General features: G+C 50.6%; 2 protein-coding genes and 1 non-coding gene across 3 annotated transcripts; 2 read left to right on the top strand and 1 right to left on the bottom strand.

Moving 5' to 3' along the window:
- Nucleotides 1-3,590: 3,590 nt before the first annotated feature.
- CNGA2 (cyclic nucleotide gated channel subunit alpha 2) lies at nt 3,591-9,411 on the top strand. Its single transcript, XM_061177746.1, has 6 exons — nt 3,591-3,700; nt 3,930-4,022; nt 4,556-4,726; nt 5,722-5,829; nt 7,598-7,704; nt 8,006-9,411. The coding sequence occupies exons 1-6, from the start codon at nt 3,591-3,593 to the stop codon at nt 9,409-9,411; spliced, it is 1,995 nt and encodes a 664-aa protein (XP_061033729.1).
- An 11,187-nt stretch (nt 9,412-20,598) lies between these two features.
- TRNAK-CUU (transfer RNA lysine (anticodon CUU)) lies at nt 20,599-20,678 on the bottom strand. Its single transcript has one exon. It is a non-coding gene; the product is annotated as a tRNA-Lys (tRNA).
- A 3,022-nt stretch (nt 20,679-23,700) lies between these two features.
- LOC133082115 (phosphoglycerate kinase 1-like) lies at nt 23,701-24,996 on the top strand. Its single transcript, XM_061178568.1, has one exon. The coding sequence runs from the start codon at nt 23,716-23,718 to the stop codon at nt 24,655-24,657; it is 942 nt and encodes a 313-aa protein (XP_061034551.1). The 5' UTR covers nt 23,701-23,715; the 3' UTR covers nt 24,658-24,996.
- Nucleotides 24,997-27,592: the final 2,596 nt, after the last annotated feature.

The following is a 27,592-nucleotide window of genomic DNA, read 5'->3' on the forward strand; positions in this document are numbered from 1 at the left end:
TGAGGTCAGAGACTCTGCCAGACTCACCTTTCTCAGCTCAGCACCTTGCAGAGACCTGGTGCACACAGGTGCCTTGACCATACGCGTGGAATAGATGAATGACTAAAAGAGCACTGGGCAGCAGTGAGATTTGAATGAGCCACAGACTGGAAGGTAGTAGCTCTGGCTTCGAGCCTTGGTTGTATTTCCAGCTTGCTCCTTCTCTTCCTGGCCTTAGCATCTCTGAAGGAATCATCATCAGAATGCTTTTAACCAGCGTCCAAGAGACTCCCTGGACCAGGCTGGTGTTTCTATAAAACTCTTGGGCTGGTTGTTCAACTAGTGGATGACGAGAAGGGAGGCCCAGAAGTGCACTACGATTGATGTTGGGTTTTTTACAGAATTATGGTGCCTTACCCTTGGTTTGTAAGCTTCCCTCCTATCTGGGTCCCCTGCCCATCTCTCTTCTCTTTGACAACTACACATCTGCTGTCTTCCTCACACAGCCTAGCCCTGCCCTCACACTTGCTTGGTTTCTCCAGTGCATTCCTGCAGCAGCTATTGCAAACTTTCTGGCCTCCTGCAAGGTCCGCATCTACCACTGCCTGATGCCTCTGAAGATGAAACCCCCTCCCATTTTGCTGAGAATGCTGGGGATTGGCATGAGTGAGCTTCTTGACCTGTCTCTCACTGTTCCCCTACCCCCATCTAACATGTCTGCCTATCACCTCCTTCCCCTCCTGGCCTGTTCATCAGGGACCCCTCCCCTCTGCATTCTTCATAAGTCACCTCTCACCTCCTCCGGAACCTGGACCCACCCATTCTATCCATCTTTCATGAGCTCCAGCCCTAACTGGGGTTGGTCACAAGCACAGATATTTTCACCATCCCTCCTCAAAAACCTTTCCACTTGCTTTACTATCTCCTTTGTGTAAAAGGAGTCTGAAACCCTACAGACAGCCCTCTCTACCAGCACTCCTTGAGGCTGCTCGTGATGAGCTCAACAGCGAGGTCCCTAGTGTTCGATGCAGGGCCGCTCCAGCTCTCATCTCAGGGGGAAGACGGGTCAGGCTCTGCTGGCAGCCCTGCTCTCCTGATGTGGCCCTGCAGGCTCCTCTCTCCCCGAGACTCCGTCTCCTGGGGCCTGTCCTCCGCAGTCTCCTCAGGACCCTCCCCCCAGCCTTGCTCTCATGCTATGGTGGGGCGAGGGGTGACGCTCATCCCCTCTCAGAGCTTTAACTGCCAGCATTCCAGGTGGTGTCCACGTCTCCCCTCCAGTCCAGACCCCAGTGAGTGCTGGGCTGGTCAGAGTCTGCTGCAGCAGGCCTGGAGAGCGACTCTGAAAGCTCGAGACCAGGCCTGGGACTTGGGGACAGAGGGCAGTGAATGGGAAGATTTTTGACACTTTGTAGGGGAGACAATCAACTGAGAACGGAGGCTGCTTGGAGGGGATGATTGAAGGTTTTTGGCTTGGGTGACTGCGTAGAGGACAGGCCCCTTTCTGAGTTGGGAAATTGGAGGAGAAGCTGATTTGTAGGTGAAAAATGTCAAGTTCAGTTTTAGGTAGGTTGGGTTTGAGGCACCTCAAAGAAGAAGATGTCCAGCAGGCAGCTGGAGATATGGGTGGGCAGCTTGGAAGAGACGCCTGGGTGGGGACATAATGGTAACCGAAGTCTGGGACTGGATGAAGTTTCCAGAGCAAACGCGCAGATGGGAAGCACTGGCCTAGCGGCCTGCAGGCTGGGGATAGCTGCCCTTGTTCCCTGGTGAGAGGTCTGAGGGAGCATTTCTCATGAAGGGGCATGTGGGTGGCAGAGCAGGCGGGGCAGCCAGGCAGAGGAAAGAGCCTGTTCCTGGCGGAGAAGGAGCAGGGATCATGGGAGAGGAATCCGTCTTGGTGCCAGAAACTTAGAGAGGGCATAAATGTTGTCATGTGCCCCCAGGGCTGTCCCGCTTGTGGGCTCAGTGCCACTGCTATTGGGGATGATCAGTAAGGAGGGGAGGGGTCCAAGCGGTGGCAGGCAGGGCCAACGCTGGCTCTCTATCAGCAAGGGGCTGTCCCAAGTCCTCGGCCTGGTGTTTGCAGCCTCCCTGGGTGGCCTTGGACTCCTCTGCCCTATTGCTGTAAGCATAGCTCACTCTGTACTCCGGGTCCACCCTCCCACACCAGTGTCCCCTCCATCCCTGCAGTGAACTTGACCTTCACTGCCCCTCTTCTACCCCTGCCCTTCATCACCTGAACAGTGCTCTAATGTGTTCCACTCTGGGCCTGAGTTCCAGCCCCTCTTCATCTTCAGGCTTCCAGGAGGCCAGCACCGAAACCTGATCAGTGCAAGAGGCCCCAGCTTTGTTTGCATTGCCTGGAACTTTCTGTCTCCATGGTCAGCCACCTCTAGGGTCCAAGAAGGGACTCAGGGATCCAGGTTCCTCTCCCTCGGGTTCCCTCATTAGCATCCTGGTGCCACAGTCCCACAGAGAGCAGCAGGCGAGTGGCTCTGAGGCTGCTTGTTATTACCGCTCACCGCAGAGCGTGACGTGCCTGCCATCGCCATGGTGATGGCTTCAGAAGCTGGAACAAGCTTGGGGGGGTGTTGGGGGGATGAGTCCGCGGCAGCAGTAGGGAGTCCGCGGGGTGGGCTCATCATTTCTGACCAAATCTGGTGGGGCATATGCCTCAGCAGGGGAGAGCCATCTTATCCTCCCTGACCCCATGCAAAACACACGGTGGAACACCATCTCCTGTCTCTCTTCTGGCTTTTTCCCTCTCAGGTTGCTTCTTCTCGGTCCATTTTGTGGATAACTCCTCCTCTGCTCCATTCTTAAATGTTGGGGTTCTCTGGGATTCTTCCTGCGTGGCCTCACCCACTTGTTCTCCCTCACTCCACGCACCCAATCCCTTCCCCCTTGTCTCGGGCTTCATCGGCACCGTCTTCTCCAGACTTCTCCACCCTTGCTCCCCGTCTAATCCAGTGTCCACCTAGCAGCCAGAAGGATCTTTCTCGAATATAATGCCGTCCTTGTCATGCTCCTACTCAGCCCTTACAAGGCTCCCCATAGCCCAGAGGAGAGAGTCCTGATTTGGACCACTGCCTATAGAGCCCATGGGAGCTCTCCCTTCTCTCCTCCTCGCTCCTTGCCCCATCCACCGGGCTACCGTGTGTTCCTCAGCTTGGAGGTGCCGGAGAGAATGTGATCAGAGCTGAAAAGAAGGACCCCCAGAGTCACTGCCCCTGGTGAAAAAGTCAGTGAGAGATAGGACTCCCACCTGAGGAGAACCAGAGAGCTGGGGGTGGGGGCAGGTGGCAGCTTCTTTGGGCCAAGGAGATACATCTCCTCCCACAGGGCAGGAATTTGGGGGCAGTGGCTAGTTTGGGGTGGGAAGGGCACCATCATCTCCTGGGTGCTCGGAGCCTGCCACGGTGGCGATGCAGGTGCCCTTGCCCTGCACTGCCGCAGCAATGCCCAGGGGAGCTGGGGTTTGCCAAGTGGGCCCTGGCTCTGTTCTCAGTGCTCACCTGAGGCCCTCCTGCCTTATATGGGCGCCAGGGTGTTCTGTGACCTTCCTCTTGGGCCTCTCCCTGGCAGGTGAGGGTCCTGGTTGTACATGGAGGATGACAGAAAAAGCCAGTGGAGTGAAGAGCTCCCCAGCCAATAACCACAGCCATCATGCACCTCCTGCCATCAAGGTCAGTGGCGAAGATGACCACGGGACCAGCAACAGGTGAGTCTGCTGAGGCTGGATCATTGCAGAGGTGGCCTTGAGGCTGCGACTTTCTCCCAACTGTGCCTCATTGTCGCAGAGTAAATAATCTTTGGCTCAAGGACAGCCTCTAAAAGGACGACGGGATTTCTAGGCATCTCCCAGGAGGGGAGAGTGTTAATAGGAGACAAGGCATGCCCAGAAAAAAACCCAAACAAACCCTTGGTCACTTCTGCTCCTTCCTCTGCAGGCCACAGTCTGCGGCCGACGATGACACCTCCTCAGAACTACAGAGGCTGGCAGAGATGGATGCCCCCCTGCAGAGGAGGGGTGGCTTCCACAGGTGGGTTTCACCACTGCCCTGCTGCTACCCCTCCATCCCATGGGGCCTGTCAGATCATGGGGTCCTCTCGGTCCCACGGGGCCTCTCTATCAAGACCTCTGGGAAGCACTGTCAACGCTGTTCCAGCTCAACTTTTTCTCCGGAGGAGGCTCCTGTGAGCAGGCTCAGGGTGGCAGTGCAGGTTTCTCTTCAGACTTGCCTGTGGCAGTGTTGGGAGGAGAGATGCTTCCCAGCGGAAGGGTATAGGTAGAGGGCTCCCAGGTCTCCAGAGTCGTAGGCTCCATGGGGAAATCAGGAAGCTTGAGCCAACCTTCGTCCTGACCTGTCCTCCCTTAGCATCATCTCCATCTTGCCCCAGAGACCCCCTGTTTGCTCTTCACAATCGACAAGAGACGGCACCTCCTACAGGAAGTCTTCCCAGACTAGCCCCTTACCCCTCAGGCTGCTGTGTTGGGAGTCACACCCGAGCCCCATCCCCCTGTCCTCGGCGCAGGTCCTCTCTCCACAGCGCGGTTCTCTTCTCTCCCCTCTAGGATTGCCTGCCTGGTGGGGGTCATCAGAGAGTGGGCCAACAAGAATTTCTGCGAGGAGGAGCCCAGACCTGACTCATTCCTTGAGCGTTTCTGTGGGCCTGAGCTCCAGACCGTGACGACACAGCAAGGAGATGGCAAAGGCGACAAGGACAGCGAGGGCAAAGGCACCAAGTATAGCTGTCCAGCCTGTGGGACTGGAAGGGCTCCCGAGCATGCGATTGGAGGGTGTGGTGGGGTTTCTCATACCACAGCCAGGGGCTGACCAGGGCCTATGCCCTCTCTAACAGCCAGTGGCCCACCTGCCATGGGAGCGCCTGCTGGCTTTTCTCACCTTAGCTACCTCTTGCCGGATGTCCTCTTGCCGCTCACCTGAATGTGGGCAGGGAGAGGGCTCAGCCAATGGTGCGCCAGCCCCAGCCTGGGTTCTAGAGGTCAGTAAATGCAGAGGAGGGTGCCAATAGGGAATGCTGTTGAGGGGATGCCAGTACCGGTGCCCATGTCAGCACAGAGGTGGGTGTTTGAAGAGGCCATGCTGGGGGCTGCCTGGCAGGAGAAGGCCCAGAAACAACTGAGCAAGACAGAACAAGCGGGGAGGCCAGAGAAGGCTGAGATGGAGGGTCTGTTCTTTGAGGAATGAGTAGGCCACTGTGGATGTCTGGCCAGTAGGGGAAAAGAGCTCTTGCCAAGGCAGGACACAGCATCTGGGAAAGTGATTTGGGAGCTGGAGGCCGGGGACCAAACAGGGAGCGGGGGCGGGGGCGGGGGCGGGGACAGGAAGCACGTGGCGCTCGCTTGCTTGGAGCTCCTCTCTTCCCTGGAGGGATGTGGGAACCGGCCCTGAGCCCTCATTACCATGCTGTGGACGTCCCTCCCCAGGGCCTGGAGCCCGCCTCAGTGAAAGCACTAGCCCTCATGCGCCCTCTGGGCAAGAGACCTCCAGAGGACAGAAGAGCGAGTGGGCCCATGTGGGGTCTCTTTGCCCACCAAGCTCTACTCAGATGCACAGTGCCAGGTTGTGGCTTCCTGAAAAATGAGGCCCTAAGACAAGGCGTCCCTCACCCCACATATACCCTTAGGTGTTGCTTTTCAGGGTCCCCTGGCTACTGGAAGCTGGGCTGGGGCCACACTGGGGAGCCAGTTCCCAAACCTGGCCTCTGTCTCCTCAGGAAGAAATGTGAACTATTTGTCTTGGACCCAGCTGGTGACTGGTACTACCGCTGGCTATTTGTCATTGCCATGCCTGTCTTCTACAACTGGTGCCTACTGGTGGCCAGGTGAGCAGGGGGTGGTCTGGGAGGGGGTGGCCAAAGCAACCCAGTCCCAGTTGTGGACACAGAGCTCACCCCAACCCAGCCCTGTTTCTGGATTCCGTGCTTGCCAGTGGCCCCTCCCTCTTCCCTATTAACCCGCAGCTCCTTCTACCCCAACCCGATTTAATATGCTGCCAAAAGCTTCATGTCTATCCTTTTCCTGGTGTCTGTAATCTCTTCCTACTTCCTCATCCACACCGATACTGTCCTAGGTGAGGCCGCCCCCCTCTCTCCCTGGGACAAGTACAACAGCCCTGCAGCCATTCCTTACAGACACTCTTGCCCTCTCTAATGCATCTTCCACACTTGCAACTAGCATGGTTGATAGAAACTGGGATTTGATGATGTCAGGTCTTCCTCACAAACCTTTCCATGGTCCCTCATTGCCCACAGGATGAAGTTCAAGCGCTCAGCGTGGCCTTCAAGGCCCTCTGGACCTGGCCCTTCTCTCTAGCTCCACCTTCTGGACATACCCCAGCCCCAGCACTCACTACTCTTGGATCAGAACATGCTGTTTCCTCAAGAGAAAATTCCCTTTCCCCATTTTCAACCTATGGAGATTCTTCTTGCAGTCTCAGTTCCGAAGTCATTCTCCACATATAGCTTATATACCTCTCCACATATACCTCAGCCATTCATTCAGCAAGGATTTGACTGAGCACCTACTGGGTGCTAGGCTCAGTGCTCAGGGCTGGGGACAATGTGGTGAAAAAGACACACGTGGTCTCTGCGCTCCTGGAGCTCTCAGGCTAGTGGGGGGCACTGACAGTGAACATGAACGATCCAATGCCCGAGATGAGTCCAAGGACCAGAGGCAGGGAGCTACTAGAGAAAGGGCACTCAGGGTGGACCTCTCTGAGGAGGTGGTACCTTGGCTGAGACCTGAGTGATGAGAGGAAGTCGGCTATTTAGATGCTTGAGGTTGGTGGAGGGAACATTCTGGGAGGAGGGAACAGCAAGGTGCCAAGCCCCTGTTTCAGGATGGCCTAGTGTGGCTGGAGGACTGCAGGTGAAGCATCAGACAGGCTTTGTGTGCCAGGGGAGGGGGCTGGGTTTTATTCTAAGTGTAACCAAGTAGTCAGAGCTCAGGGCTCCTCCCTTGACTTGTATGCTCACTGAGTCATCATCCAGGGTTCTGTCCCTTCTTCTGCCCTCTCCCGAGGCCCCTACCCATCCAGTCACCAAGTCTCACCAATTCCTCCTAAAACTCTCCTGCCGCCTCCAACCTCTCTTCATTTCCACTGCTTCGAGTCTAAGCCCAGCTACTGCTCTCTCTCATCGGGGTTGGCCAGTACTCTGCGTTGGGTTCTCAATAGGTGTGTGTTGAAGAGCCGAGCATGGAAGCTATTCAGCTGTGTATTGTGTGCATTCTTCCAACAACTCATTTTTCATTCAACTCACTCTTGTTGAGCACTTGAATCCTGGGCTAAGATGTGCTCTGGGCTAAGATATGGCGCATGCAGTAATGACTAAGAGGTGGTCTCTGTCTTTTTGGAGCTCATAGTCCAGTGGGTGAGACAGACAAGTAATCGTCAGTAGTGATGTCTACATAATAATAAGCGTTGGAGTAGTACTTGCTTGTGAATACGTGTCTTCTTGGCAGCGGACTGATTGTGATTCATCAGTGCCTCTGGTGGCCATCCCAAGCCCTGCTCACAGTGGGCAATCAGTTTGGGGACTTCAGGGGGCCTTGGCTAGCTTTATGGTGAAGCCCAGCCCTGTCTTCCTGCAGAGCCTGCTTCAGTGACCTACAGAAAGATTACTACGTAGTGTGGCTGGTGCTGGACTACTTCTCAGACGTGGTCTACATCGCAGACCTCTTCATCCGATTGCGCACAGGTAAGTGGATAACTGGGATATGCAGGCAGGACCATGGCCCATAAGACCAAAGGCTTGGATCCAAATTCTCAGGAAGCCCTGTTGGCATGGTGTTAGCCTCAAATGTTTGTCTGGGACACAGGTTGGTGGTGATTTGGGGGTGATCTCTTAGGGTACTTACGGCCAGCCATGCTCTGTGAGTTTCCTATACCTCTCCTTGGGAAAGAGAGTTGAGTGATCACTTTGTTCCTTGCTGAACATTAGTCTACCAGGAGGGACAGGCCTGAAGGCAGAGGTGATACGTTGGCTGTTTCTCCACCAGGTTTCCTGGAGCAGGGGCTGCTGGTCAAAGATAACAAGAAGTTGCGGGACAACTACATCCACACCCTGCAGTTCAAGCTGGATGTGGCTTCCATCATCCCTACAGACCTGATCTATTTTGCTGTGGGCATCCACATCCCTGAGCTGCGCTTCAACCGCCTGCTACACTTTGCCCGCATGTTTGAGTTCTTTGACCGCACTGAGACACGCACCAGCTACCCCAACATCTTCCGCATCAGCAACCTGGTCCTCTACATCTTGGTCATCATCCACTGGAATGCCTGCATCTACTACGCCATCTCCAAGTCCATTGGTTTTGGGGTCGACACCTGGGTTTACCCCAACATCACTGACCCTGAGTACGGCTACCTGTCTAGGGAATACATCTATTGCCTTTACTGGTCTACACTGACCCTCACCACCATTGGGGAGACACCACCCCCTGTAAAAGATGAGGAGTACCTATTTGTCATCTTTGATTTCTTGATTGGTGTCCTCATCTTTGCCACCATCGTGGGAAACGTGGGCTCCATGATCTCCAACATGAACGCCACCCGGGCTGAGTTCCAGGCCAAGATTGATGCCGTCAAACACTATATGCAGTTCCGAAAGGTCAGCAAGGAGATGGAAGCCAAGGTCATTAGGTGGTTTGACTACCTCTGGACTAATAAGAAGAGTGTGGATGAGCGGGAAGTTCTCAAGAAACTGCCAGCCAAGCTGAGGGCTGAGATAGCCATCAACGTCCACCTGTCCACACTCAAGAAAGTGCGCATCTTTCAGGACTGTGAGGCTGGCCTGCTGGTGGAGCTGGTATTAAAGCTCCATCCTCAGGTCTTCAGTCCTGGGGATTACATTTGCCGCAAGGGGGATATTGGGAAGGAGATGTACATAATCAAGGAAGGAAAATTGGCAGTGGTGGCTGATGATGGTGTCACTCAGCATGCCCTGCTCTCGGCTGGGAGTTGCTTTGGAGAGATCAGTATCCTTAACATTAAAGGCAGCAAAATGGGCAATCGACGCACAGCCAATATCCGAAGCCTTGGCTACTCAGATCTCTTCTGCTTGTCCAAGGATGATCTTATGGAAGCTGTGACGGAGTACCCTGAGGCCAAGAGGGTCTTGGAGGAGAGAGGCCGGGAGATCCTGATGAAGGAAGGATTGCTGGATGAGAATGAGGTGGCAGCCAGCATCGAGGTGGATGTGCAGGAGAAGCTAGAACAGCTGGAAACCAACATGGAGACCTTGTACACTCGCTTTGCCTGCCTGCTGGCTGAGTACACAGGGGCCCAGCAGAAGCTCAAGCAGCGCATCATGGTTTTGGAAACCAAGATGAAGCAGAATAATGAGGACGACTACCTGTCAGATGGGATGAATAGCCCCAAGCCAGCTGCTGCTGAGAAGCCATAATGGCTTGGGCCCAACTGCCTCTCCAGCCTTGGCCTTGACCCCAGGGGCTAGAAGAGTTGTGTAGGTCCCCACATATATATATGCATTACCCCCATGTCCCCTTGATTTCTCCTAGAAGCCTCTCTGTCAGCAGGTTTTTGACTCAATCATCCAGAAGCCCTTCTCCAAGTCCAACTAACAGCCAATCTTGTGCAGAGTGCAGACCGTGTTTGGCTCGGCTTCCAGAAGCTTCAGCCTGTCCAAGTTTAAGGAAGGAAGAGGAGAGCAGCATCTCTCTGGGCTCCTTTGTACCTAGTCACCTCCCACTTTGTTCTTTTCTTTTTTAAAAAATTTCTTTTTTAATTTTTATTGGAATATAGTTGATTTACAATGTTGTGTTAAGTTTCAGGTGTCAGTTATCCATATCCATATCCATATATCCACTCTTTTTTAGATTCTTTTCCCAGATAGGCCATTACAGAGTATTGATTAGAGTTCCTTGTGCTATACAGCAGGTTATTGTTGGTTATCTATTTTATATACAGTTCACTTGGTTCTTTTCTAATATGTGTTCTGAATATCTCCATTTCCCTGCATGAGTATGTAGTTCAAGCACTGGCGGCAGACACTTAGCACTGGTCTCAGTGTCTGTCTTCCAAGGCAGACAAAAGTATGGAGGGGGCAGGTAGGAGGTGCTCACTCCAAGTCCTGCTCTGTTGATCCGTCTGCCTGTCTGCCAAACAGGACTGCGACCCCTGAGGTCTTCTCTAGACCAGGCGGCTGGTGATGCTCCTGGTCTCGAGTCCATTCCAGAGCAGGGAGTGAGGAACTAGCAGTGGGCCAGCAGGCAGCGCTGGAGAAGGTGGTGGGCAGGAGCTCTGGCCATCACCTCTCTATGCAGAGCATTTCTGAAGAGGCCCTGAGGCTGGTGGTGGGTGGATGACTCTTCAAGTTAGCATCTGCAGTAGAGACACTTACGAGTTAATAAATTCCTTTGAACTATTTGTGGTTATTGCTCCACGCTGCTAACATTCTCTCCCTTCCTACCTCAACCCCTCTCTTTTCCCCATATTTCTCTTTTCCCCTTTCCCAGGACTCACTCCGCCTGGAATCCCCTCTGCTGTCTTCTGCTGCCTGCCTAAGCCCTACTGGTCCTTCTGGACTCAGCTCAGGGAACAACTTGTTGGAGAAGGCTCCCTTGACTGAACCGGCTCCCACACTAGGCAGTCAATCACCCCCTCTCTAGGCTGCTCGCACGTCTCTGTCCTGGCTCTTTATCACACTGGGTGGTCCATTTTGATGGATCTGGTTTCCAGACTGTGGGCTCTTTGAGGGCAGGGCCAAGACAGTCTCCTTCACTGCTCTGTCTGTAGCCTTGGAGACATGCCTGGCACAGAGGAGGAATTTGGAGAATGTTTATTCACTGGGGCAATAAGTGAACACACCAAAACTCCTGTTTCCATTTGCCAGAAGCCATGTCTTTACAGAAACACTGGCTATGTCTGCGGATTTGGGGAGGATCTCCTGAAGGCTCAGATACTTGAGTGGGTACCACCGGATGACCAGGAACCCCAAGGACAAGTGCTAATTAGTGGGCAGGAAGATCTAGGTGCAGACTCAGATGCCTTTGTGCATACCAGTTCTCTCTCTCTCTATCTCTCTACTAATTGTGGTTCAGTACACATAAAATTTACTATCTTAAATATTTTTAAAATGCACGGTTTGGTAGTGTTAAGTACATTTACATTGTTGTGCAACCAATCTGCAGAACTCTTCAAACTGTGAAACTGAAATTCTGTCCCCATTAAGTACCAACTCCTCAGTCTCCCTCCCTCCAGCCCTGGCAATCACCATCCTACCTTTTGTCTCTACGAATTTAACTGTTCTAGATATGTTATATAAGTGGAATCATACAGTATTGGTCCTTTTGTGACTGGCTGATTTCACTTAGCATAATGTCCTCCAAGTTCATCGTGTTGTAAAAGGTGTCAGAATTTTCTTCATTTTTAAGGCTGAATAATATTCCATTGTATGGATAGACCACATTTTGTTCATCCACTCATCTGACAATGGACACTTGGGTTGTTTCCATCATTTGGCTACTATGAATAATGCTGCTATGCACATGAGTGTACAAATGTCTGTTCAAGTTCCTCCTGTCACTTTTTTTGAGTATATACCTAGAAGTGGAATTGCTGCAGCATATAGCAATTCTATTTTTGATTTTTTGAGGAAACGCCATACTGTTTTCCACAGTGACTACACCATTTTACATTCCCACTAACAGTGAACAAGGGTTCCATTTCTTCACACCCTCACCAACACTTGCTGTTTTCTGTGTTTTTTTTTTTTTGACAGTAGTCATCTTAATGGGTGTGAGGTGGTGTCTCTTTGCAGTTTTGAGATTCATTTCCCTGATGATTATTGATGTTGAGCATCTCTTTGTATGCTTGTTGGCCGTTTGTTTGTCTTCTTTAGAGAAATGTCTATTTAGTTCTTTGCTCAATTTTTAATTGGATTATTTGTTTTTTGTAGTTGTTGAGTTGTAGGAGTTCTTTATATATTCTGGAAATTAACCCAAAACAGACATATTATTTGCAAATTTTCCCCATTCCATAGGTTGCATTTTCAGTCTGCTAATCGTGTCCTTTGATGCACAGAAAATTCTAATTTTGTTGTAGTCCAATTTATTTTTTTCTTTTGTTGCCTGAATTTTGGTATCACCATTCACTTTTATTGGGATTCATTCTTCTAGCCAGACTTCTTTTTAAATTTAATGTAATTTCTTGGCCTCTTCCCTAGCTGGTAGCAATAAATCTTAATCAGGGGAAGACTTACTTGGAGAGATCTGGAACGTTACCTGTGCCTAGGCCCTGGTCCCTGAGAGTGGCAGAGGTAGGGAGGCAGCATTCGTGATAGGCCAGTGTTCTGTGTATGCCCTCCCTTTTGGTATGGGACTGGAAGAAAAGGCTTTAAGCCCCTTCACTTCCAGAGAGGCTAAGCCACTAGGAGGTAGAAGCCTTGGAGACCCAGCCAGCTGCTTGCCCAGACTCTCATGGCTAAGGCTGCGCTAAGGATGTCCGTTTCCACCATGTGCTAGAACCGCAAGTAGATGTTAGTTTTGTAGCCCTAGGATGGCACTGGGCCCAGAGGCAGGGGGATGACTGCATTAAAGAATGTTGCCTTGGTTTCAGCAAGAAATCTGCAGCATTTCTCCCTGGAGCCTGGTTCACCCTCAGTCCAGCACCAACGGGTACATGACTTCCTCCTTCTCTCAGCCCCACCACAGCCTTCTATGCGAGACTCCCTTGCACACTGGACTGCCAGTGTCTGTTTGGCAATTGGTCTCTTCTCATCTAAACACAGTTTGTTCATTGAGAAGAGGATGAAGGAGTAACAGCAGGGATATCCGTGCAACTTGGGGCGTGTGAGTGTGTGAATGCGTGTGTACGTGCACCAATGTTAACCCCTGTGTGGATGCAGCGTGGACGCCTGAGTGGGCACATGGGAGTCAGCCCAGGCAGACAATGCTTATCTCTGCACCCTCTGTCAGCCTGTCCAGCCACCTCCTCAATTGCTGTCTCTGCAAGAGCATGACTCTCTCCCGCTTGTCGCTGGCCGCCACCCCGCTTCTCTCCCGTAACTGGCTGTAATAGAAGAAGTACATTTTCCATTATGTGTCGTATTTATTCAGCACAGTCTGATGTTCCCTGCTCTTAATTTAAAAATGGTTAAATTGGAATGTTTTTTCTTTTCCTCTGAAAGTACCCACCGAAGGTAAATTGCCCTATTTGTATATGGCCATCAAGTTGCATTTCTCTGCATTGGTGACCTTCTATAGGAAACAAAAGCCCTTTCTCCCACCCACCACTTTCCCTCCCCATTCGGTCCGACCCTCGGTGACCCCTGCCTGGCTTGCAGACTGCCGACCCCACCTTGGCCCAGCCTGAGGCCCAGACTCAGCACCATCTATCTGTCCCTCAGTCTGGAGCCTAAAGCTAGTCTGACCTCTAGCCCCTTTCTCCAGGGAGAGGCCAAGGCAGAAGGTCCCCCTCTTCCAGAAATAGGAGCTGGGAAGCCCCCAGTGCACACAGACAGGGAACCCGGCCACCAGAGGGCGCTTGGACCTAAGGAAAGGGTGGTGGGCTCTGCTCTGTGAACCCCCCATCCCCGAGCAGAGGGCTGAGAAGGGCCCATGGAGGCAGTTCGGTGGCTACTTACAGAGCCTCGCTGAGCTGTGGGACCACGTCTCCCGAATGCCCTGCTGTGATCCCTTCAAATGCCCTCAGATGTTCCTGCGTGTCAAAGCCAAATGGCTCAGTTCAAGTCTGTGTATGCTAGATGCCCAGACTTGGCTGGGTATGGAGGAAATGTCAGGGTTGAACTGCAAGGGGACCTGGTGGTTATTATTTTAATCTGTATTCAGAAAGAATGCTACTAACCCACAAAACACTTGATGTTATGGATATTATTCCTTACCATGGAGCTAAAGAAAAATGAGAGCCGATTTAAGGTTGATTTAAAGAAAAGAATTATGTAAATAACTATTCCAATGGCCCATGAAGGTAGAGCACGGATGATGGTGAAATATCCAAATGCCTACCTGACACCACCATGGCGTTTCAAAATGAACACGGTCATAACTCACCTCTTAATTACTTTTCTCCCAAACCGGCTCCCTCCCATCCTCCCCATGTCAGCCATGGCACGTACGCCTTTCCAGTTGCTCAGGCCAAACCCTTGGAGTTATCCCGGACTCCCCTCTTTGCTTCATCCACCATATCCAACCATCCAGGAAACACTCTCTACTTAACTTTCAAAGTAAAATCAGAATCCATGCACTTCTCTCGCCTCCACTGGCCTCACCCTGGTCCAGGCTGCCACCAGCTCTCTCCTGGATGGCTGCAGTCATCTCCAGACTGGTATCCTTGTTTCCACCTTGCCTCCCTGCAATCCTCTCCACCCAGCCATCAAGGTTTTTAAAAAATGGAAATCCTATCACATCACTCCTCTGCTTAAAACCTCCCAGTGGTTTTCTATTATTCTTATAATAAAATCCAAACTCAAGACATGGTCTCCGGTTCCCGTGTGTTGTGGCCTTGCCGACTCCTCTCTCCCCCTGCTTCTCTCTACCCCGGGCCCTCCAGTCTCCTTTTAATTCCTTGCACACTCATGCCCAGCTTCTTCCTGTTTTTGTGCCTTGCCCCTTGCTTTTCCTCTGCCTTGATCCCTCTTCCTTTGGACCTTGCTGTGGCTCGCTCCTTGTCTTCAGGGCTCTGAAGGCGCCCTTGCTGAGATCCACACTGAAAACAGCTCCCATTTGCTCTGTCACGTTCCGTTTGATCACCCTGTTTGATTTTCTTTAGGGCATTCATCACTCTCTCATCATTTTGTTTAATTGTTTCCCTGTTTACTGTCTGTTTCAAACCCCATTTGACTGTCCACACCCCCCGAGGCAGACATTATTGCTGGTCCCCCTCCTGTCGCCAGTACCTCTAGCAGCCATTAGCCATCACAGTGCTCTTTACATGCTGAATGCCTGGAACTCTCTGTGGGGCTGGCTCCCTCCTCTCTCTCTCTCTCTCTCTCTCTCTCTCATGGATTAGATCACATATCCTCAGCCTCTCTCTCTCTCTCTGCCAACCCTCATATGCCCTGGGCATGCTGCAGCCACATAGGACTCATAACCCACCTGGAGCTGCCCCAGAGGGAATTCAGCTTACACCCACTTCCTCCCTCAAATTTCTGCCTGCAACATCCTTCTCATCCTTCAGAGTCAGTCCTAATGCCACCTCCCCCCAAAGCTTTCTTTGATCCCTTACAAGCAGGTGTAATGTCCCTGTCCCCATTGCTCATCTGTATTTGTGTCTTTTCTTCTCCTTGCTGCTTGGGGAGAGGTCTGTGTGGGATTCATAATGCCCTCCCCATAGCCGAGGCTACTTGGGACCGGGGGTATGGGTGGGGACTTGGCCCCATAGGGCCCTGCGGAAGGCAGAGCCCCACAGCTGAACAGGGAGTGCTCGTAGGCAGGCATGGGGTGCCATCTGGTCCCAGTGGGAGGAACGGCTTGCCATACTGGCTGTGGGTTCAGCTGCAGGTCACCTCCCCCCGGCAGAGACAGAGCTGCCAAGGACTAAGTGATTTTGCTTCTTTCCAAGGCAGACATTTCCCTAGAAGGACAAGCCAGTCCTGATTTAGGGCCTGACACCAAGCCTGCTACAGCTAGCCCCAATCAGAAAGGTGATGAAGATGCATTTCGAGCTAAAAGGTTTGCTAAGCACAGGTCCATACGGGCTCAGTGCTGTGGCTGGGACTAGGGCCATGCCTGTGGAGGTCCTGATATGGGCACTGGCCTGGGAGCCCAGGAACTTGCTGGGGACTTGGAAATTTCTACCTTTGGAGACCTGTAGTACAGCACAGTGAGGAAGTTGAGGAAGAAGGCATTGTCTTTATTTCCAATCAAATCATCCTTTCTTGGCTCCTCCAGGCTTGGTGAGGCTCTGCTCTTTTCCAGAACCTTCCACTTAGTTGTACTCACATGATTCAAACTGGGCAGTGCTCTAAGGGCGGTCTGAGCAAGCTGCAGTTTTGTCCTCCATGGACAGATTTGTCCTGGAGAAACTGATAGTTGCCTAAGGTCTTGAAGGATGCAGGTGAGCTATCTGGACAAGCAAGGTGACATGCCAGGTCCAGGTTCAAGGTGCCAATAGGGGAAGGATGCTGAAGAGTAAGGCCAAGGGTCCCAGTCTGTGGCTGGAGTGGACCATGAAACCAGTGGTCTCTTGGGCTCCGCAGACCCTAGAATTAACTTTGCCTCCCTGGTGGAACTTGGACAAGTTTCTTCCCCTTTTGGGCTTGGTTTCCCACTTATTGTAAGGAACGATTTTCTCAGGGCCCCTTGCAGCCCTTCTGTGGTTGGGAGGAGAATTGATTTGTCCTATTTCCACTTACACCGTTGCGTCACTCAAGTTTGTCCAATCGCTAACATCCAGTCAGACCTTCAGAATTGCCAGTTTCTAAGGACCAATGTATTTAATTAGATGGGTTTTCTTTTTTCTCTTTTATTGAATTGAGTAAGCAAATTAAATTGGGCAATTTGTTGTTAGGTCATTTAAATGCCAACTCAGTTTCATAACCTGGGCTTGTGCCACATCCAAGTCCTTCCAACTCCTTCCCGGAGTGGAAGAATCCGAAGCCAGCTGGGGGAGTGGGTATCCCTGGGATCTGTAGTACTCTTGAGGGTCTGAGTCCCTGGGGCATAGCCCGACTCTCTTTGTTGGTTTAAGAGGGCAAGCTGGGTTAGAGGGGCTTTGGGACTACTGTTGGATGGGAGCAGTGGTGACATGATAATAATCAGAAGTTCTTAACGAACAAAGGCCTGCCTTGAATTTGCAGCCTCTGTTTTCGTATCTGTATGACGGGTAAGGTCTCTGGAGACCCTTCTGTTCTGGCTTTTTGGGGCACTCTAGTTCTGGGGAGGTGGGAACTGCCCCAGCCCCACCAGGGTACAGCTGGTCCGTCCAGTGCTGAAGGGGACAGCCCTTGGGGCCCAGGTCTTGGAGGCCCAGCGAGGTGGGGTGGGCAGGCGGCCGGGGTCGGGTGAACAGCAGCCTCTGCTTGGGCCAGCATCTTCGAGGTGCCCGCTGGCCAGGTTGCTTCGGGCTCAAGACCGCTCGCCCAGCTGCTGTTCCGCCTCCGGCCACAAAGCAGAGCGGGGGCGCTCTCGCGCCGCCAGTGGAGCGGGCCGCGGCGCTTTCCAAGCCCTTGCCAACCCTCCACATCGTGGGAACGCTTTTGCTCCACCGGGACTCCAGGGAGCGGGGGCACCCCAAGGCCTCCGGGCGAGAAGAGGTTTGGGCGCGGAGAGAAGTGCAGCCGTAGGCACAAGGCATGACAGGAGGAAGCTCTTCGGCGCCTGCCCTAGGTCTCCCCATCCCCATCCCCCCAGCGGAGCCTCGCCCCTCGCCCCCTCCTCTCACTGCCCAGGTCCCTGAGCACACCTGCCAGCAGCACAGTGCCACGCTGCAGAGCCATTGTTGGCACTCCCCCTTCTTGCGCGAGGAAAGGCAGGCGGGGTGTAACTGTGGGACATTCCCCTCTGGGGCCTGCTCCGAGAGGGGTGGGGCTGGGGCCACTAGGCCACCTTTCTGGCTCCTGAGGCCGAAAAAGTGAGCAGGCAAGTCTGTAGACAGGCTGCCCAGACCTGTTGAATTCAGGGAGGCAGTGACAAGATGTGACAGGCGCACAGAGACAATGGCTGGAGGGCTCGAGTAGGGGCTGGGGACAGGCATTCGGGGCATCAGGCTTGCTAAATAACATTATCAAAGCGACAACCCGAGCAGGCAAATTGGGAATGCAGACAGGGCTCCGTGACCACGCTGGCTGTCTGCCTGTGAGTCACCTCTGCCGATCGATTCATCGCGGAGCACTTGGATATGCAATGTGCTTAGAAAGAGAGGCCAAGTTGGAGCCCTGTCTCCAGACAATGGAACTATCTGGGGTGCACCACAGTGGCCTGGGAACATTGCCTCCTCATGCTGGACCCCGAAGCCATGGCCCTTGTCCTTTCCCCTCCTTGGCCCCTCTTTTGCAAGGGCTGGGACCAGTTCCCCAGTTTTCCAGTTGAAATTGACCTTTCCTAAAGCTACCCTGATTTGGGGGGCTCCAGAGATCCCCCAGCCCTGCTGAATCGAGTCACCTCTTGTGGCTCCATCTCCTTGTCCCCGTTCAGTGCTTGGTGCAGAGCAGATGCCAATAAATATTTGTTGTAAGAATGAGGAAACCAGTGTATTTCTCTATTTTTAAACGTGCTTGGCTTTGTCTGTGTTTCCTACTAAACCTAGGAAATAAAAGGACAGCCCTTTAGGAAACAAGCGTGTGTCCAGTGTATACATAGCACAGCAGTGGTTTCAGGAAATAAACCAGTTCTGTGCAGATGTGGGCCGGGGGGCAGGGGGTGGCAAACAGAGTCTGGAAAAGAGGAAATATGCCTGAAAAGAGTCCCGGGAACCTAGCTCATTTCACAGGCGCTGTCCTGTTCTTCCTTTTCAGTTCTGACCCTGTGGAACAGAAAACAGTTTTCCTTGGCCCAGAGACAAGGCAGGTGAGGCCATGACCGTGGTATCCAAACGTGCTGAGAGCTAATTGTGCCCGCCACAGGACAACTTCGACACTCTTCTCAGGAGATCCCCGTGGTGTGGGCAGGTCAGCGCGCTGGTTGCCGAGGGCAAGCGACCTGGAAGCTACTCCTGAGTTCATCCCCCAGTGACAGCGGCCCCCAAACCCAGGTTTCTGGTGGGTTGTTTACCTAAATGCAGAGATAACATCACAGCCAGATGGACTAAGCACTGATTGGTGACATTTGAGGATTCTGAGTTGGATCTGGCTGGAACTTGGTTTTTTCCTATTTTCTTTCTTTTTTTTTTTTTAACTTTTTATCTTATATTTTCAAATGTTGCCGTGTATTGAATCATTTCTGAATGGTATGAAAATCCCATCCTCTAGTTCGTATTTGCCTGTCATTTTAAGAGGATAGTTTTCATAGCCAGTGACCATAACTAGTTCTGTGTCATGCCACCCCCCTACATTTGGGGAGACCTAGTCCTTTGGACTAGTGGCCCTGCAAAGCCACAACTTGGAGAGGAGTGAGGGCTGTAGGGAGCGGCCAGCTGTGAGGTGTTGCCTCACACACCTGGGTTCTGCCTGGCTTCCACTGTGGGTCTCACTGGGGCGCAGAGGGACTTGCAGGAGAGGTAAGGTTGTGGCCAGTCCTGAGTGGAGAAAGAAAGAAGGGAGGAAGGAGGGAGGGAGGAAGGGGAAAGGGAGGAAGGAGGGAGGGAGGAAGGGGAAAGGGAGGGAGGGAGGGAGGAAGGAAGGAGAGAGGGAGAGAGGGGGAGGGGCAGGGAGACTTCGGGGCCCCTATCCTGGTGACTTACGGCAGGCAGCACCCAATACCCAGTGCTTAGTGTACAGCTCTGCGGGGTGGCAGGGCTCACTCCGAGGGGTGGCGCCAAGTGTCACTCATGGAGTGGAGAGAATCTTGGCAGCATGCCGGTGTGCTGGCTTTACTCTTGGGGAAATGCCGCATTGTCTCCTGGGAGCCTGGCCAGCTGGCCACGGTCATGTCCTCTTTGAAATGGGTCTTCACAGGCTTGGCCCGTCATCCCTCACACCCAGGTCCCAGGTGCCACCTGAAGTGGTCATCCCCTGCCTTTTACCCCCTTTGGCTTCCTTTCCCTGGATCTTTCTTTCTTAGCTCTCCTCCCTCCTGTCTCCTTCTTTCTTGTGCCGGTTCCCTCTCTTTTTCCCAGTCACTACTCCCCTTGCCCTCTTTCTCCTGCCCCTCCTCCCTCCTCTCGTCTCTCTCCCTCAATAGCTCTCTTGCTGTCTTTGCACTTTCTGGCCCTTTCTCTGCCTTTCCTCTGCTCCTTCTTTCTCCTTCCCTTCCTCTTTCCCCCTTTGCCTCCCTTCCCCCCCCTTCCTTGCCTCCCCCAAGGCTGCTGTCCCCTCCTTACTCTTCTTGCCTGTTCTTCCTCTTCATCCTGAAGTGGAGCAGGACCCTATGGTCCTTGCCGCCCCATGTCCTCCGCCTGCCTTTTGTCTGTGGAAGAACTTTAGCCAAAGAATAAGTTTAATCAGAGAAGTGAGAAAATGCAGAAACAAAGGAAGTAGTCAAAGGAGACAACATAATAATATAGTCATTAAGCATAGTCAAGGACTTTAGTTCCTTCTCAAGGGCTATAGGTAATATTCTGAGCCACAGCCTGTGAGCTGTCTTATAGATACTGAAACCCCCGCCAGGTGGAAGAAGTGAACTATATGATGACCAGACTGTAGCCATGACATGAGCTGCCCCAATTGCTAGAACTAGCATCAAGAAATGGAAACAAACCGACCCTGGAACTGAAGATTAACTGTACCTAAAACAATCAAGATGATGCTGGTCAGACCATCGGTGACCAATTTCAAGATGACTGCAGAGCTGACTGTGCTGTATCTGCATGTAGCCCCCTCCCTCTGCCTATAAAAGCTCTTGCCCACTGATTGTCAGAGGGGGTGTCGGCCTTTGGACAGGCGTCCACCCTTACCTTCATTCCCACCCCCGTTTGCCAGCATGCAAAATAAAACAAACTTTCCTTTCCACCAACCTTGCCTCTTTAATGGCTTTTGAGCGGCGAGCAGCCGGACCCCACTTTTGGTTACAGTTTTTGGCGCCCAATGTGGGGCTTGAACCCATGACCCTGAGATTAAGAGTCTCATGCTCTACCAACTGAGCTAGAAAAATATACTGATTATCAATGCTTTCTATGAAAAGATTTGCAATTAAAAGGGGAAAATGATGGAAGAAATGTTCACATATTGAAATATGGGGAAATCATTCTGGCCTATACATGATTTAATTTGAACTTTAGGCTAACCAAAACAGCCTGTTTGTGGCCTATTAAACATACATTATACATCTGCTTTAACCGTTAAGAAACAATACGTTCAGAGATACATTTTGACTATTATCCTCATTGTAATATGTCTACTAATTTTCAAATGTTTGTCCAGGTACTATGACAAAGTAATCAAAGAGAGAGGAAATGTTTTCATAATACAAAATATTGATGCTAAGCTTGGTGTACTCTGAGCTCTTGCCCAGCGGAAGCAGCTTGATGGGTGAAAAGGCAAACCGGAGGGGGCAAACCTCCAAAGCCACAGACAACAGGAACAGCAAGTGATTAACCAAACATTATGAGCCTTGTGTGTTTTATCATTGTTTCATGATGGCAGAGGCTCATAATGTTTGGTTGTCTGCATCCTCTGTCCCCCAATCTCTACTGGCTCCTTCTTGACATTCAGTGCTCAGCTTAAATGTCACCATGTTTGGCCACCTGTTCTGAAGTGGCTGTTCAGCCACTCTGTTACATCATCCCATCTTAATTTTCTGGCCAGCACTGCTTGCTTATATTGTCCTCCTTTATTTCTTCCTTTGTTCAATCTCTCTCTCTCCTAACTAGACCGCCAGCTCTGTGAGTGTGAGACCACATCCGTCTTGATCCCTTTTGTATTCCCAAGTCCTGGCACTGTGCTTGGCACCCAGCAGGGGCTCAATGAGTATTTGCTGTGAAGCCCAGGGAAGCAGTGACTAACCTTGTCTGGGAGAATTAGGGAAGGTATTCAAGGATGATTAGGAGTTTTCCAGGCAGAGAAGCAGGACAGGACTTTTCTAGTAAGGGAAACATGCATTAGAATGTTAGCATTACCAGCTCCAGCCTTGACCTTCCCTGATCAAAGGTGCTGGACTTGAACACCAAGACCTTGGAGGAGGGCTGCCTTCTTAAGCACCCTGAGACCCAGAGGTACCAATGAGGGAACTGCAGGGGCCTCCAAACAAATATAGAGCTGCCAGCAGCCCGTCTAAAGAAAAGAAATGTCCTAATGCCTCTCATCAGCTTGTCCTGCAGTCTAGAAGTGTCCCACTCTACCAGAGCCGGCCCCTTTGAGGTCATCTCCATGCAGGGTGAGGATGGAGGCCCCTAAGCATGCAGCCTGGTGCATGGACCTGAACCTGCACACACACGCTATAGGCCTGGGGCTCTGGGACGCAGCAACCTTTGTTGGAGGAGCTATCCTGTGTCTGAGGGATGGACTCTGAGCTTTGGCCCCTGCCCACCCCGCTGCATCGCATGCCTTTCAGTCTTTCAGTCGTTGTTTTAATTTGACATCAGGAGGGATGACCAAATTTTTGGCAAGCCCTGGGGAAGAGGGTAAGAGTTGTGATATTGCATCTTCAAAGTCCCAAGTCACTGAAATGAAAATTGACTGCCATGTCAGGAAGGAATAAGGGAGAGAAAATTGCCTTGTGAGCAATTTGGCTTGGTCATAAATATCCCCAATAATCCTTCACAACAGCGCGGCTCTCTGTCGGGTGCTGAGATCTTTCCTGTACATCAGCCCACCAGATCTTCTCAATGGCTTGCAAGGTAAACAGGGCCAGGACTAGCTACCCAAGGAGGCATGGGCTGAACTGGGGCTGGAAACCAGGCCTCAAGCCCCCAGCCCTGGGCACTGCCGTCTATGCCAATTTTGCATAGGCCCAGGCCCAGGCCCGAGAGGTCCTTGCGCTGCAGTGGGGCACCTGGCCTCGAGGGCCAGTAGACTGGAGACAGGGTTGTGGTGAGGAGAGGTGAGGGGAGTGGACTGCGTTCTAAGGAGCCCTGAATGGCTGGCTCCTCTTTCTTTCTTCTCTTACTTTTTTTTCCCCTCTTTTTGTTTGTATTGTTGCAAAATTCACATAACATGAAATTCACCATTTTAACCATTTTAAAGTGTACAACTCATTAGCATTTAGTACATTCACGATGTTATACAACCACTACCCCGTCTAGTTCTAGAACATTCCGATCACCCCAAAAGTAAACTTCATATTCATGAAGCATCCACCTCTAATTCTCCTCTCCCTTCTTTTCCCTTAAAAAAAAAAAAAAAACCTTATTATTAAGACTTATTTGTGGAATTGAGGTACAGAGAGTTGAATTAAATCCACATCTCATTTCAGGGCTGGCTACTAGAAACACCTACAGGGTATGCAAGGCCCCGTTCTCCTTTTGTGTTTTTTCTCCTTTATTCCAGATCCTCACCTCCTTTCCCCCCTTCCATGGGCACCCACTCTGATACATTTGAGATAAGTCTCTGAATATGTATGTGTTCTTGTAAAATATAGTGTTTTTTTGTGTATGTGTTCTTAATTTGCATAAATATTATTGTGCTATGAATCTTGTTCTGTTTCTTACTTGAAAAAAATCAGTACTATGATTTTGAGATCGGTCCATGTTGCACATACATCTGGTTACTTCAAACTGCTGCTTAGAGTTCTATTTAGACTATCCATTCTCCTGGGGATGGAAAAATGGCCTGTCCCCAGTTCCATGCCGTGCCCCAGTGGCCCTCCTTGGACATGTCCCGACAGTACCTGTGTTGGGATAGGCCCCCAGATATGGGCTCAGTGGATCACAGAGTACACGTGTACTTAATGCTACTAAGCCCTGTCGGTTTGCTCTCTATAAGGGTAGGTTAAAAAAGAACAAAGTAATGCCATCTACAGCAACATGGATGGACCTAGAGATTCTCATAGTGAGTGAAATAAGTCAGACAGAGAAAGACAAATATCACATGCTATCACTTATATGTGGAATCTAAAAAAAGGCTACAGATGAACTTATCTACAAAACCGAAATAGAGGCATTTTCCACGCGTTCCGAGCGCGAGTCGGCTGCAGTCTCTGCCGCTGTCGCTGCACAGTCTCTTCCCCCGGCCTCTCGCTGTCGCTGAATTGCCAGGATGTCGCTCTCTAACAGGCTGACTCTGGACAAGATGGACGTGAAGGGGAAGCGGGTCATCATGAGAGTGGACTTCAATGTTCCTATGAAGAACAACCAGATAACAAACAACCAGAGGATCAAGGCTGCCGTTCCAAGCATCAAATTCTGCTTGGACCATGGAGCCAAGTCAGTTGTTCTTATGAGCCACCTGGGCCAGCCTGATGGTGTCCCCATGCCTGACAAGTACTCCTTGCAGCCAGTTGCTGTAGAACTCAAATCTCTGCTGAGCAAGGATGTTTTGTTCTTGAAGGACGACTGCGTGGGCCCAGAAGTGGAGAAAGCTTGTGCTGACCCAGCTGCTGGGTCTGTCATCCTGCTGGAGAACCTTCGCTTTCATGTGGAGGAAGAAGGGAAGGGAAAAGATGCTTCTGGGAACAAGGTTAAAGCTGAGCCAGCCAAAACAGAAGCCTTTCGAGCTTCGCTTTCCAAGCTAGGGGATGTGTATGTCAATGATGCTTTTGGCACTGCTCACCGAACCCACAGCTCCATGGTGGGAGTAAATCTGCCAGAGAAGGCTGGAGGTTTTTTGATGAAGAAGGAGCTGAACTACTTTGCCAAGGCCTTGGAGAGCCCAGAGCGACCCTTCCTGGCCATCCTGGGCGGAGCTAAAGTTGCAGACAAGATCCAGCTGATCAGTAATATGCTAGACAAAGTCAATGAAATGATTATTGGTGGTGGAATGGCCTTTACCTTCCTTAAGGCGCTCAACAACATGGATGAGGTGGTGAAAGCCACTTCCAGGGGCTGCATCACCATCATAGGTGGTGGAGACACTGCTACGTGCTGTGCCAAATGGAACACAGAGGATAAAGTCAGCCATGTGAGCACTGGGGGTGGTGCCAGTTTAGAGCTCCTGGAAGGTAAAGTCCTTCCTGGGGTGGAGGCTCTCAGCAGTGTTTAGTACTTTCCTGCCTTTTGGTTCCTGTGCATAGCCCCTAAGTCAACTTAGTGCTTTCTGCATCTCCACTTGGCATTAGCTAATATCTTCCCCTATGTCAAGATTCAGCTAGTGGCCAAGAGATGTAGCGCCAGGAACCCTTAAAACAGTTGTAGGGCATCTCAGCTCACCTTTACTGCACCCTGGCTTTGCCTACATTCTTCAAGATCCCATTTGAATTTCTTAGAGACTAAACCGTTGTGCATTCTAGAGTGCATATATTTGTATTATGCCTGTTAAAAGAAAGTGAGCTGTGTTAGCTTAGTTCTCTTTATGAAGTAGCTTATTCTGATTAGCTTTGTCATTGTTTCACCACTCAGCATGGAAACAAAATGAAATTCCAGTTGTTGGTAAGGAGGGAGATGAAGTTGGTGATCTATTAAATAAATAATAAAAATATCCATTGAAACTGGAAAAAAAAAACCGAAATAGAGTTATAGATGTAGAAAATAAATTTATGGTTACCGGGGTGGGGAGTCAGGGGGGGAGGGATAAATTGGGAGACTGGGACTGACACATACATACTACTATATATAAAATAGATAACTAACAAGGGCCTACTATATAGCACAGGGAACTCTACTCAATACTCTGTAATGGCCTATATGGGAAAAGAATCTAAAAAAGAGTGGATATATGTATATGTATAACTGATTCACTTTGCTCTACAATGGAAACCAACACAACATTGTAAATCCTTTATACCCCAATAAACAAAAAAAAGGGTAGGTCAGTTTATAGTCCCACCAGGAAGGCATGGGGGCTCCGGTTTCACCTAGTCCTTTCTGACACCTGGTATTTTCCAACTTTCTAATACTTGCCAAACTGATAGGGGCCAAGAGAATCTTATAGTCTTTTCCAATTTGCGTATGCTTGATTACTAGTGAGTTTGGGCATCTTTTCCCAGGTTTATTGGCTACTATGTAAATTGCCTGTTGAAATGCTTTCTCTGTTTTTTCTTTTTTTAATTTAGATTCCTGTCTTCTTTTTGAATGATCCCCTCTTGTTGGTTTGGTTTTAGACATCACGAATATATTCACCTCTCAGTCATTTATCTTTTTTTTCAATGATATCATTTTATGAATAGAAATCCTTAATTTTGTTTATTCGAACCTATCAATTCGTATGGCTTGAAGGGTTTATTTTCTGTCTGATCCTTGTCCTCTCCAAGGCCTAAGGGTATTCTACATTTTCTTTCAATACCTTTTTGGTTTTACCTTTTATATTTAGGGTTTTTTTTTTCATTAATTTTTATTTTTGGCTGCGTTGGGTCTTTGTTGTTACTCGTGGGCTTTCTCTGGTTGTGGCGAGCGGGGGCTACTCTTCGTCGTGGTGCGCGGGCTTCTCCTTGCCGTGGCTTCTCTTGTTGTGGAGCACGGGCTCTAGGCGCACGGGTTCAGTAGCTGTGGCACACAGGCCTAGTTGCTCTGCGGCATGTGGGATCTTCCCGGACCAGGGCTCGAACCTGTGTCCCTTGCATTGGCAGGCAGATCCTTAACCACTGCACCACCAGGGAAATCCCTATATTTAGGTTATTTAATCCATCAGAAGTCACTTTTTATTTGCGGTGTGAGGTGGGAATGTAGCCAGTTTTCTTTTCAGCAGTATTTACTTAAAAACCCTTCTTTTGCTTATTGATTTGTGGTTCCAGATTTAACTCTCCATTATTTTCCTTGGGGTCTGTTTTGTTTTTTCCTACACCAGTACATATTGCTTTTTAAGAAACTGCTATAACTTTGTATTATATCTTAATATCTGGTAGGACAAGTCTTTCTCTTTCCTCTTCTTCTACACAAATTGACTTACCTCTTTCAAGGCCTTTATTCTTTCAATTTCTTCTTCTTTTCTTAATTCCCATATAAACAAGCTCATTGCATTGGCAGAATGGGAAGACCTCCTTCCTCTCGGGTCCTGAGTAGAGCTACTCCTTCATGGGAGCTAATGCTTCAACCATGACAAATTTCTTTCTAGCTTTTGTTTTATTTCAGGACCCAAAAGAAGCCCCTGAGGAAGGCAACCCCATTTTATGGATGAGGACACTGAGGCTCAGAGAGAGGTAGGGATTTCCAGACATGCACAGTGAGTTAGTCAGAGGGGTGGGACTTGAACCCATGCTTTCTGAGCCTCTGTCCTTGGCTATTATCACCACACCATGCTAACATACAGCGTTCGAAGACCATAGACAACTCATGCTCCAAAGCCCAAATACTTGCCACCCAGTCTCCACCCAGATGAGCAAGGTAAAGAGACAGTATGGCCAGAATTGCTTTGAAGAGGCAAAAGCTGAAGACCAATAGGCATTTCAAGGGAGGTCATCAAGCAGAGTTGGGAGGCTACGGTCAAAGCAGAGGATGGTTTGGGAGACAGTGGAAGTAGTTATGGAGCCAGATGTGGGGACATTGCAGGGGTGGTCATGGCAACTCAGTGCTAGTGACATTGCAGTTTAATGGATCTTAACAAATCAAGTTCTCCTACACTTCAGCAGGCAAGCAGGGAGCATGGGTCAAAGGAGGGAGAAAAGGACATGGTGGCTTCTGTGACTGCAGTGAGAAAGCCAGCGGTAGGTTCTGCAGGCAGAGATGGTGCACATAGCAGGGGTTCCTTGAAGAGGGGATGGGAATCTAAATAGGGACTCAGCCTGAGCAGCAGATCAGTGGAAAGACTTGATCCAGGCACCCTATGACCATAGACATTGCCCAGGTGGAGGATGAACACGTGTGTTTGGGGTGGAGATCGTTCTACACCACTGGCCCACTGGTTCACAAGCAGACTTGAGACTCACCTTGGGGTTGGGTTAAAAACACAGATGCCAGTTCCTACTCTGCTGATTCCACCCTTAGGCTGGGGAACCAGTAGCTTAGAGCAGTGCTTCTCAAACTATCTGGGATGGAAAGACTAG

Source organism: Eubalaena glacialis, chromosome X, assembly GCF_028564815.1.
Source record: "Eubalaena glacialis isolate mEubGla1 chromosome X, mEubGla1.1.hap2.+ XY, whole genome shotgun sequence".
NCBI lineage: Eukaryota > Metazoa > Chordata > Mammalia > Artiodactyla > Balaenidae > Eubalaena > Eubalaena glacialis.